The sequence below is a fragment of the Balaenoptera borealis genome (genome assembly GCF_965194805.1).
Source record: "Balaenoptera borealis genome assembly, chromosome: 5".
In the NCBI taxonomy this organism is placed as follows: Eukaryota; Metazoa; Chordata; class Mammalia; order Artiodactyla; family Balaenopteridae; genus Balaenoptera; species Balaenoptera borealis.
Genome location: NC_138862.1, coordinates 2,069,112 through 2,081,194, shown reverse-complemented (window position 1 = coordinate 2,081,194; position 12,083 = coordinate 2,069,112). Strand labels below are relative to the sequence as shown.

The 12,083-nt window shown below is 61.1% G+C and overlaps 1 protein-coding gene across 3 annotated transcripts in view; it reads right to left on the bottom strand.

Annotated features, from left to right (window-relative positions):
- ICOSLG (inducible T cell costimulator ligand) overlaps positions 1–11,546 on the bottom strand; it is a 29,105-nt gene extending 17,559 nt beyond the window's left edge. The window contains exons 1-7 of one of the 3 annotated variants that reach the window (XM_082395125.1): positions 10,067–11,546; positions 8,642–8,682; positions 7,380–7,745; positions 6,400–6,681; positions 4,209–4,379; positions 3,225–3,260; positions 230–2,567 (exon numbers count right to left, since the gene is read on the bottom strand). In XM_082395125.1, coding sequence (XP_082251251.1) covers positions 2,464–2,567; positions 3,225–3,260; positions 4,209–4,379; positions 6,400–6,681; positions 7,380–7,745; positions 8,642–8,682; positions 10,067–10,080 — 1,014 coding nt within the window. In that variant the 5' untranslated portion in view covers positions 10,081–11,546 and the 3' untranslated portion in view covers positions 230–2,463. Of the gene's footprint in view, positions 1–229; positions 3,261–4,208; positions 4,380–6,399; positions 6,682–7,379; positions 7,746–8,641; positions 8,683–10,066 lie in introns of those variants that run through there. The other 2 variants (XM_082395124.1, XM_082395126.1) reach the window with 2 other exon arrangements.
- Positions 11,547–12,083: the final 537 nt, after the last annotated feature.

The following is a 12,083-nucleotide window of genomic DNA, read 5'->3' as shown; positions in this document are numbered from 1 at the left end:
CCTGTCCGTGGTGGGACGTTGAGCAGCGTCCCCCCTCACCACCCGTCAGAAGCCAGTAGGGACCCCCAAGAGTGACAACCAAAATGCCTCCACACTGACCAATGTCCCCTGGGGGACGGGGCCACCCGGGCGAGGACGGACGGGGCAGGCGCAGGGTCCCCGACGGCAGTCAGGACGGGCTGAGTGGACCAAGCCCGCGCGCACACTGACCAAAGCTGCCAGACGCAGGCACGCCGACTGCTTGTATTCTCCAAAACCAGGCTTCCAGAAACGTCAAAACGTGGCGCTCGCACGCTGTCCACGACACAGCGTGAGGAACAAGCAGCGGCCCCCAGGGGGGACAGGCCAAGGGTGACCCGTACGAGCTGGGCAGAGTGCCCCGTGGCCCCAGAGGCCGGAGGGAGCGGCGAGGGTCCGCTGGGGCCCAGCGGGGAGATGATGACTCAGGGTCCGGAGCCTGGAGGGCATGGCCTCAACCGCCCGGGAGCCCGGGGCCCAGGCAGAGCCCACAAGCGCGACGGGGGAGGGCCCCGGGCGGCCGCGTCACGGGGCCGGAGCGGGAGGCCGGCCTAGCTGCTTCCCCAAGAAGGAAACCCCTTCTGATAGGAAAGCTGGAAGCACACTCGGTCTGCCTGCGGCTGCCCCGTCCTGCCGGGCTGAGACTCCCGCCCCGACCATCTCCAGGGGCCTCTCAGGGTCGGGCAGGACGGCAGAGGGGCCCCAAGGTGCACCCGTCCTGGTGTCACATCACAGTCACTGGGGACAGGCCTGCGACCACCTGACGCACCCCACCTGCTGCACTCAAGGGCCCCTCGGGCTTCTTGCTCGTGGTGCCACGAGTCACCTTCTGTCATTCTTTGAGGAACCACACTTGTCTTCTAATGCTTTCATGCTAAAGTCCGTGTGGATCCCTCATAACACCTATTTAAAAGCCACGTGAAGGCTCTTTGGTACAGAAACAGACAAAAACACATGCACAGTTTCCTGGGACACTGTTGGCTCAGGCTCCGTGCTGAGCCGGCCTCATTAAGTTTGCTGCGAGTCTGGGTCTGGGGAGCACAGGCCTCACGTGCCCGTCGGTGCTGATGACCCCAGGGGCAACAGACCTGTTTCCTGGGGGCATGCCCACCGGGGTTACCTGGCAGCCACCTTTGCAGAACCTTCTGGAAACAGTGAACTGCTAGATGCAATCCAGGAATCAACGTGGAAACCGCCTGGGCAGGGTCAGGGCGTCGGGCTGCCGCCTCCGTGGACTTGGCTACCGCCCCACTCCAGTCACCCAGGGGGCCCGGCGGGCTCCGAGGAACCCGGCCCGTGAGGTGAAGTCTCCGTCATGACTGTGCAGGTCCCCAGGGGAGGCCCGCGAGGGGCCCTGGGTGACGGTGCGGGGCTGGCAGGGGCTGTCCAGCAAGATTCGAGGGAATTGCTGCTGCGTTTGAAGAAAGGCTGCCATGCGGCCGGAAGGCCACCCACCGTCCACTCACGGCCCCGGTTTGAAGGACTGTGACTGTCACCTGTCCGTGCTGGTGTCTGCTGGAGACATGTGTCCCAGCCCTGCCTGCCTGTCCCCTGCAGCGGAGCCTGAGCCCCGGGCCACCATGCCCAGCTGCACCGCCCAGCACAGACCTTCTCCCAAAATTCCACTGTGTTTTTTCGTTGTTGTTGTTGTTGTTTTTTTCATTGTGTTTTTGAGGAGGGAAACCTAGCTTTTGACCAAAACAAATGAGGTCGGGTTTTCCTCCCAGGGAGCATTCTGGAGGGACATGAATTCCAGGGGTTTTTCCGGTGCCAACTGCTCAGTGCTTCAGGACACGTGTGCACAGATGCCGGGTCCTCGGGGCGGAGACTGACCGGCAGAGTCAGCGCGTGGCCCCTGCACCTGGAGCGAACACAGCCTGGCACAGGTCATCCCGGAAGAGAGCGGCCTCAGAAGCCCGTCCGGTCCAGGCTGCTGAGAAGCGCTGCAGGTTCTCGGGGGCTGGCGGCGGGAAGGAGCCGTCACAGCCCTTTTCTTGTTCTGTGTTTGGCAGCGAAGGTGGGGAGCCCACCTACTTGGGGGCACGTGTATCCCCGAGGAGTTGCCCACCTATTGAAAGGGCCGCTGGGATCAGGGCAGTGCCCGCCACGTGCTCCCTGGGGTCAGCGTGGTCCTTCCAGGGGGCGCCCGCGTGTCCCCACAAGGCCAGGTGGCCCAGTGTGCGTGCAGCCCCAATACGGGCACAGATGGTGTCCCCTGCCCAGCCTGCCCGGGTCAATTCTCAAGCTGCCGTCCTACGTCCCCACTGGTGGCACGTCCTGGGGGAGCTCTCGTCACACGTGCTCTTGGAAGGAAAGAGGGGAGAGGGCCGTGCGCGGAGTCAGCTCATTCTCACTCCGGAAGCAGACACTCATCCTCTCAGGAACCAGGACGGTGAAAACAGGGTTGAAAACGCCTGCAGACGGGCGCCCCGTCGGACTCTCAGGTCAGCAGGCCCGGATTCTTTGGCAAGCTGTGTCCCACATCATCTGAAAGTGGCCTCGGGAGGGAATCTGCTGCGGCACCAGGCAGCCGCGTGCCCCGGAATCACCTGGGTGAACAGGTGGGCGGGCACTGCCGTGTGGGTCGTGCTCACCTCGGGCCCACCCTCCCCTGACGACCCTTCTCACAGGTGGAGAAACGGGGCTCAGAGCTATGGTCGTTGGCCTCAGGCACGGAGCCCGCCGGCCTGACCACAAAGACCCTGGCAGCCCGAGGCACCTGCCAGTGGGAAACTGAAACCGAAGGCCCTGCGTGTGTCTACTTTCCCAAACTGGGGCGGGTATCACTCTGGCCTTTGCTCTGGGACTGAGAGGTGCCTGCACAAAGGGTCTGGACTCGCTGGAGAGTCCCCGCCCCCGAGGGGTGGGGCTGAGACGGAGGGAGAACAGGAGGACGAGCCGGGCAGCTGGGGAGGGGCGGCGGGCTGTGGTCCCAGGCTCTCTGCTAACATGTATGTGTAGCTGTACGTTTGGAAAATCCCATGGCACAGTGTCAGCAAGAGAACGGGCTTACACGCCAAGGAAGGCCAGGGGGACAGGCCTTCGCTTGGGGTTTCACTGTCTCTGAAACTGGAAACGCCTATTTCCTGGTCATCGAGTAGCACCCGTGCGGAAAGGCGGGCACAGAGAGAGTGGAGTGCCCAGCTCGCCCGAGCCCGTGGACCTGCAGTTCCTCCACGGGTCTCCTTCCCTCCTGGCAAACTGACCCGTAAGCTCCAGCTCCGGCCTCGCAGCCTGGGCGCCTGTTGGGACAAATCAGAAACACTCAGGACGGGCCGTGAGGGGGCCTCTCTGAAGACCCCAGGGGCCCCGCACGCAGCAGCGCCCCACTCCACGGCTCCTCCAGCTTCCTGCTCGGGTGAGGGGCTCCTCAGGCCGCCCTGATTTCCAGGACGAGATGTCGTAAGAGGTCAGGGTGGGAAGCACTTCAAGATGCTCAAGGGCCTTCAGCGGCCTGGCTGGGTTGGCAGTGGGGCCGTGGGCAGTATTTCTGGGCAGATGGCATTGGCAACCAAGTGGAAGCTCCAGGCGGCATGTAGAAACCCTTCCCGTCAGGCAGAGCTCCCACTGTGCACGGGCTCTGCAATCCAGCCGCACCCCCTTTCCCCCCCCTCCCAGGAGTCCAGGAGGAGCCCGACCTAGTTAATAAGACCTTTGGGGATGCCCGCTGACCTCCACCACCAGGCCGACCTGGGGAGACTGTGCTGGCCCCCCCGAGGGGTTCCCCCAAGGCCCCAGCCCTCAGGCCCTCTTGTGACACCTGGGTGGTCCCAAGGTCCACATTCTAGGCTCTTCTGCTCCCCACTGTGAGTTCTGCTTCTTCGTTTTACACGGTCAAAACCCAGACTTTCTGGGTCTGTCTTCTAGCTCGGCCAGAACTGAACAGACGGCCTTGAGGGACTGAAGGCAACTCGGCTTCCACAGACACACCACGTCCACATTAGGAGTCCGCCGTCCCCCCCCTGACCCAGAGACTGGACTTCCCTTCTGGGGCGCAGCTGTGTCAGGATCTCGGAGGCGGAGATCACACCCAGGAGCGCTGGGGTTGCTATCCTCACGTGCGTGAGCACTGTTAAACCGTGCTTCCGTGAGAGCAACACCACGCAGAGCTTGTAAACATCCTGGCAAACGCCAACCCTCACCCCAACAAGATAAATGTGCAGTGTCTGCAGCGCGGGCTTCTCCGATACCTGCGTAGCTTCTGGAGGGACATCTGCTCCTGCACAGCCAGCCCGTGGCCACGGCCATGGCCACGGCCACGACCAGCACGGCAAGGACGCTGAGAACGGGCGGGTTCACCGCATCTTGGGTGTCGTCCATTGGGTCCTCTGTGATGCTGTCCTTGGTTCCCGTGAACGTTTCTGCAGGAAAGGAAAGTAACCCAGGACTTGTAGGGTCAGGAGGAAAAGGGGGTTTCTTCATCCTGAAGGAGAGAGCGCTAAGGGAAGTATTGATCCACCAAACTTTCCCACAGGTATTCTGTGATTTTTAAGCTATAAAGCTGACGGAGAGAAGGGTTTCCTCTTTCAGGTGAGCCTTCATCTCTTCCTGGGATGTCACTCCCCCTCACCCTGTGTGATCTGTAATCCCAGCCCTTCCTAAAGGTCCACACCTGGGAATGGGCATGGTGGGAAGTACAGTCTTCCTGGCTTTTTAAACTAAACTTAATTTAATTCTTTCTAGCTTAATTGCTGGCTTTAAAAAAAATGATGGTGAAATTCACATAACATAAAATTAACCATTTTGAAACGAACAGTTCAGTGGCATTTAGTACATTCACAAGGTCATGCAGCCAAAACCATTATCTAACTCCAGAACTTTCCACCACCACAAAAGGAAACCCCCTACCCATCAGCAGTCACGTCCCATCCTCTCTCCCAGCTCCTGGCAAACTCTAATCTAATTTCCGTCTGTTTGGATTTAGCTATACAGGACATTTCGTACAAATGGAATCATATGCTATGTGGCCTTTCGTGCCTGGCTTCTCTCACTGAGCATCAACTGCAAGGTTCATCCACGTTGCAGCGTGGTCAGTGCCTCAGTCCTCTCCGTGGCTGAGGGACGCTCCCCTGTGTGGATGGACACATCCCTTCGTCCATCCGTGGACACTTGGGTTGATCCCACCTTTTGGTTATTGTGAATAAGCTGCTGTGAACATTCACGTACAAGTATTTGTTTGATTCTCGTTTCCAGGGCTCTGGGGTGCATACCTAGGGGTGGAATTGCTGGGTCACATGCTAATTTTTAAGGAACCAGCAGACTGTTCTTCACGGCGGCTGCACCATTTCCCATCCCGCTGGCAGTGCACGAGGGGGCCAATCCTCCTGTGCCAGTGTCCAACCACTGTGCCCCTTGAGAGTGGTTCTCATGGGCAGACAAGCAATAACCTCCCTGGGCAGCTTGTTACAAGTGTCCCGTGTTTGCCAAAACCCGGAGAAGCCATGAGCCAGACGGTGGCTAGGCCTCCCACGCACCTTAGAACCATCTGGAAGCTTTTCAACATGTCCTGTTGCCTGCACAGCCCAGAGGTGCTGATTCAGAGGGTCTGGGCACAGGGTGGGGTGATGGGGGTTGACAGGCTTCCCAGTTGTCCCCCAGAGCAGCTGGGCCGAGACTACGGCCCCAGGAGGCCCTCCCGTTCCCCTTCCCCTGAGCCCGGCTGACCGGCTGGGACGCAGAGGCCAGCGGAGGCCTTTGGTGCAGCCAGAAAACCGTGACCGCTGAGTCCCAGGGCTGCGCCTGCATTCCAGGAAGGCGAGTGCCCGGGCACGGGGGCTCCCAGCAGCTGGGCGGCTTCTCGGCAGCAGGCAGGCCCCCGACACCCCCATCCTCCAGCTCTCCTGCCCCTCCTTCCCTGGAGTCTCAACACTGGTGACAGGGACACACAGGCTGAGAGAGCCTGTGGCTTCTACGAAGGAGTCACCCGCCTGCGCCCTTCCACAGGGGGCCTGGGACGGCAGCCAGGCCCAGCCGGACCCCCTGGTGGAGGAGGGTTCTGGCGTCCCAGGGGGCACACGTCCAAAGAGCTGGGGCAGTGGCTGTGCAGGAGGGGCTTCAATCCTGACGCTGCCGCCGCCTCAGCCTGCAGCTTCTGAAATGTTACATGACCTTTCGGAGCCTCAGTCCCTCATCTGTGAAATGGGTCACCAAAACTGACCCCCCCCCCCGCCACGTGCGTGAGGATTAAGCGCCCCGAGCACCTGGCCGGCCCCTGCCCTCCATCGCACGGTGATGCCTGTCACCTCCTCTTCCTGTCACCACCTCTGAAGCCGCTGCCGAGTCACCTCAGAGGGGCTTTGTCTCCCACCTGAGAAGATCTCCCAAGTCACCCCTGGCCCCCAGCCTTGGGTTGGGGTCAGTGTGCAGACCCCGGGACCTTACCTGTCTGGCCGCTGGTCAGGTTCTGGTGAAGAAGCACATTCTCGATGCAGCAGCCCACGTCGACGGTGGGGCTCCGCCCGATGCGCAGGACGCTGACCACGTTGTACAGGCCCCGCGCGTTTAGGGACACGGTGCTGTTCTGCAGGGTGTCGTCCAGCAGGCTGTTGTCCGTCTTGTTGATCCAGTACACGTTGGGCCGCGGGTAGCCATTCGTGGACGTGCACGTGAAGATGAACTCCTCGTCCTGGGATGGGCCGCTGACCACTGGCATGCTGTAGTTTGCTGCAGGGGAGGGAAATGGGCTGAGGGGTGCCAGGTTCCGAAGGTCAGAGAGGCGGGGGGACACAGTGCCAAGGGCCAGGGTAGCGGGGAGGCAGCCGTCATGCCCCGGACCCCGGAGCAGGGCCGGGACCAAGGCTGTGGTCCGGGCAGCAGCACAGGCCCTGCTCTACCAGAGTCACGCCCCCCAACCCACCAATAGGGGCGCTATGAGCCGGGCGGGCAATGACCAGCACTCACGTCCCACCCCAAGGGGGTTGGCCTCCTTTGAGTCTAGTGACACAGTCAGCTGGCAATTCACCCGTCTCTCCACTGAACGGTGCCCCGAGCAACTTGGTGGAGGGGCTTTAATTTTCTTCCTAAACTCTGATCTCATTTAGTGCCTTATACCACTCCGTCCTAATTTCATTAAAACATCTAGTTTGGGTTGAATTGGAGAGTTTCAAGGCAAGGACAGCAAGCTTAGGAGCTCTTGTGAGAAAGCAGGCACCTTCCAGGCTACTGGAAAACTTTCTTAGGAGCTGAACGATATTTCCACCACCTAAGCTGCGCACATGGTTTAAACAGAGGCCCACTAGAGGGACCTGGATTTCCTTTAAGGGAAGACACGGGTGAATGAGCCACAGAAAACAGGTCTTACTGACACTTCTTCCGGGACATAAGGCTGGGATGGAATCAGCTTGGCAGCTCCTCCGTCTTACCTGCCACGTTTAGCGTGACCGTGACTTCCAAAATCTTTTCTAATTCTAAGGATTTCCGAAATACCAGGCAGTTGAACTTCTGCTCGTCCTGGGGGGTGACATTGTGCAGGTGCAGAGAGAAGTTGCCCTGCTTCATGCCGTCCAGGGACAGCCGGGCCCGGCCCTTGTAGTGGTTGTCACCGTGGCCGGCAGAGCTGTTTCCCGAGAGGTAGTAAGTCACCACGGAGTTGGTGTTCCGTTTGCCCGGCACGCTGATTTGCCAGTAAACATAAAGGTCATTTAAATCGAAGCTGTTTCCTTTAGGGTAAATGCAGCTGAGCCAGACATCACTGCCCACCATCGCTCTGACTTCTTCTTCTTGAATCTCTGCAAGCATCCAAAAAGAACAGAATTCATCTTCCGCACTTGACTCGTAACTTTGAAGTCACCCTATTGAGTGGCGGGGGGAGCTTCTGGGTTGCAAGACTCAAACCCCAATTCTGACTCATTTCAGTAGGAAAGGAATGTATTAATAATAAGATGCACATAGGAAAGCAACAATAGTTTAAAAATTGGGACACTGGCGGTAAGCTGCTCTGATGTATCGCCAGGGCTGGTTTCCTGTCTCATGTCGGGGGCCAGCCAGGACTGCTCTGTTTTTGCTACTTCTTGGGAGTTTACAATGAATTCAAAATAAAAAGTTTTTTTAAAAAAATTCAGACATTTGAAAAGAAAACATCAGCTTCTCAACAACATCATCATAGTAGTGTTTGCAACTCCATCAGAGAAGGCCTGGCAAGGTTTTGTGGTCTGTTACAACCACTCAAATGCCAGCAGGGAAAGTGGCCGTGTGCCCTGACCCGTCGCCCTGTGGGCTGGAAGGCCAGGCAAGGCCTCAGTCTCTGCTGTGGTGCCATAGCCCCGTTCTGTGTGCTCTTCTGGAAGCTGGTGGCTTTGGGGAGCAAAGCGGTCACGAGAAACAGGAAGCCCAGCTCCCAGCTCCTCTGGAAAGCGGAGGTTCTGAAACACTTGGGGGGAACTGCACTCTGCCTGCCCCAAACACAACACAAAACGAGAACCACGGGGTCTGGCCGAGCGCTCCCCTTGGTGGCTCTCGATGCCACACATTATCCTGGGCTTGGGGGCCCCGCTTTCTCACAAGGGCCCCTGGAAAAGCAAGCAGGGCTGTGGGGAGGATCCCACTGACACCTGCACCCTGCGGGCCTCACTGCTCAGCACTGAAGGGCTTGGAAGTCTCCAGCAAGAGCACCGTCTGCACTTACCAGCTCGCAGGCCACAGAGCAGCAGCAGGAGAAGTCCAGGACTGGGAAAAAACAACCAGAAAGGCAGGTGAGCCCCGCTTCTCCCAAACGCGGTCAGGAGCCGACTACAGCCACCATCCCAGCGGGAATACACCCACAGCCAGCCCATCAGCCCAGGTTCCCGGGCAACCAGGAATTCAGGGAGAGGAGACAGCACCACCCCTCCCCTGCCCAGCAGGCAAGCCCCAAGGGGCTGGCAGCCCCTGCAAGGGACCAGCTCCCAAGCTAATAAAACGCCCCTCAAAGCAATTATGAGAGCGTGATAAAGGATATCGAGAGGAATCACCAGCCCCCTGGTGGCCTGGCTTTGCACGGATGGAGTCTAAGAAATTGTATAAAATCGGAAAAAAACCCACTTTCGGGGTATTTGAAGTTTGAGAGACAGAGAAGATGTAAGATGCCCCCCCGCCACCCCGCCAGGGTCGGATGAGCTCCAGGACAACCTTCTGAAGGAACGTGCTCAATCTGAAACCAGATCTGGCGGCTCCAGCGGAGCTGGTGGACAGCTCAGGCCTGGGGGCCAGCAGATCCCTCTCATGACTCCCAGGCTCCTGGCACCTTCAGTCTGGGAGCCTCTGCGCCGTGCACGCCTCAGCGGTGGCCCCTGCCTCACCTGCCACCACTCTGCCCCTGCCCCAGCCCGCTCCTCGTTGGGTCAGATAGGAGAAAGCACAGACGGGGCCCCCTGCTCAGGGGTGTGGGTGGCAGATGGCTGTGACATTGCAGTATTTTTATTTCCCGTTCTTGAGGGAATAGTCTTTACCTGCATTTCCAACTGGGGAGACTGGGGGGTGGGGCCCTGGGGTGGGTGGGCTTCTGGGCTGTGCGTGTGGGACACCTGGGGATGGGGTGCCTCACCAGCTCCTCAAGGGAAGCACAGGCTGCCGACGCTAAGACTGCCCTGAAGGGGGCATTTTGGCAAAAAGCTGTTGCCTCCCCCTCAGCTGGCGAGAGACCAGGAGTGACGAGCTGGCCGGCACCTTCCCCAGTTTGCCTTTGCTGATGCAGGAGGGGGAAAACCCAGGCGTGCGGGGGGCATGTCACCAGTCGGTGGGCACCAGACGGCATAAGAGCGACCTCGGCGCAGCAGAGTCACACCCTTCTTTCCTCTGGGCCACCGCCGGGGGCGGGGAGGGGGGGGGAGTGAGAGTGGGTCGCTACGTCTTCTCTCCCAGCTTTCCTCTTTCCCTCCCTCGGCAGGGACCCCGCCCCGAGCACACCCGCGCTCTGCCACCTTCCCGCGCCGCCGGGCGGACAACGCCGGCAGGTAACCGCGCCTCCCGCGGCCCCGCGCGGTGCCGCCCCCGCTCCGGGAGCCCGAGGCCTCCGCTGCGCCGCCGGGCTCGGTTCCCCGCGCCCAGAGGGCGCGTCCGCGCACACGCTCACCTCCTCGGCCGCATGGTGGGGGCGGAGACCCCGGGCCACGGGGGAACTCGGACGGCGGGAGCTCTCGGAGCGCTAGAGACCTCGGGCAGAGGGAGACCTCGGGCCGCGGAAGCCGTCGGGCCGCGGCACAGCTCCGAGCACGAGCACGAGCGACCTCGGGCCGCGGGAGCCCTCGGAGCCCTCGGAGCGGCCAGCACTCGCTACGCTCCCGCCGCGCCTCGGAGGCTCTGGGCGCTGAGCTGGTCGCCGGCTCAGCGCCCTCCCGATCCTGGCCCCGCCCCTGGCCCCACCCCCGGCCCGGTCCCTCCCACGGCCTTGGCCACGGGCCCCGCGCGAGGGAACGGAAGCTTGGACGCTGACTCCCGAAAGCTCAGCCCTTCCCAGGAGGGGGCGTAAGTCGGGGCCCCGCGGGTTGCAGGGTGGGGCTCCAGGTCCGCCGGGCCTTGAGCCTGGGCGCAGTAGGTGCCCCGGCAAGTTGGCGGCAGGGAAGGTCCGGTGGAGGAGGGCGGCCGAGGGCGCTGCGGGAGGGCTTGCCCAGCTGGAGGGGCCGTGGGAGGCTCAGTGCTGCCCCGGAGTCGCGCAGAACGTCCCCGGCTCCGCCTGCGCTCGCCCCCCGCCCCTGCGGCCTGAGAGCCAGCGGGGCGCGGCGCGCTGAGAGTCAGGACCTCCAGCGCTGGGTGAAGTCAGAGCTCCACGACTGTTCTGGGACGAACGAATGAGTGGCAGGAAGGAGGGAAGGCAGGCGGGCGGGCTCCACCTTCCAGTTTAGCCCTAGTCTCCCCGCACCCAGCCGTGCTGCCGCGTCCTTTGTCAGTCCTGGGCCACCTGCCGCAGCATATTTGCCTATTAAAGGCTCTGAAAAGCCCCCCGCGTGGAAACCAGTTCGTCTTTGCTCCTCCAAGCGTGTGGGACTTGTCACTCTTTTTTTTTTTTTTTTTTTATTCTCGTCTGGGAAAGGCGGCGCGGAGCCCCGGAGCTAGGGGCAAACGCCCTGTTTCCTTCCTTGCCCACCCCTCCCCGTCTACACGGCCTCCTCTCTGCAGGCCCAGCTGAGGCAGTGCTCCCCCGCCCTCCTCCCGCACCGGCCAGGTGCCTGCCGGCGAGGTGAGTGGGTGGAGCCGTGAGGCAAGAGGCCGCCCCCGAAGGGCCTGGGCTCCCAGGCTCCCCACCTCAGGTCTGGAGGCTCCCGTCGGGTGGAGCAGGTGCCGAGGGTGTGTCCTGCGGCCCAGGCTGGTGGGGGTGCTGAGGCCAGCCTTTGGGGAGCAGGAGAGGCAGGGTGTAAAGTGAGGGCAGAGCCCAGGGGGGCTCCCCTGGCCCCAGCCACCTGCATGCTGTCATTCTTTCAACAAAGATTTAGCGCCCACCTACCACATGCGGCCTATGTGAGCCCTAAAGAGAAAAGCTTAAGATAAGAGAATCTCTGCCTGGTGGAAATGAACATTTCTGTGGTGACAAGAGCAAACAAGACAAGGAAGCAGAAGAGCTGGGCTGGGAGACACGGAAGCTGCTGCGGAGGAGTGGGGGGGGCTGCAGGTGGCGGTGGGGGGGCCTGCGCAGGGACTTCGCCCCTCCCAGGTCAGGCTGCAGGTTGGGGTGGGGGACTTAGAGAGGCCAAGCAGGATCTATCCTCCCTTTGGTGGGGGGGAGGAGAAGGGACAGGGGTCCCGGCCAGGACTCCCGTTCAAGTGTCCAGTGAGGGCACAGACAGCCTGAACTTGGGTGGGGGGCATCAGGAAGGGGTTGAAAGATGGGGGCCAGGAGGAAAAGTAAGATCTGGCCAGGAGAACCGGGCGTGGGTATAAATCAGATCAGAGATGGGGTCTCAGGACGCTGCCCATCCCCAGAGCAGGAAAACCAATGCCGCGTCTAGAACAAACGCAGCAGGGACACTTGGTGGTGGGCTGGTCACCGTATCAGGCCCAGCAGGGCTGGAGGGGGCGTGATATCGGTGGCCTTAGATCCCCTCCCCCGGGGTTGGCAGCAGCTGGCAGAGGAGGACCACGTTTGGGGAGGGCCA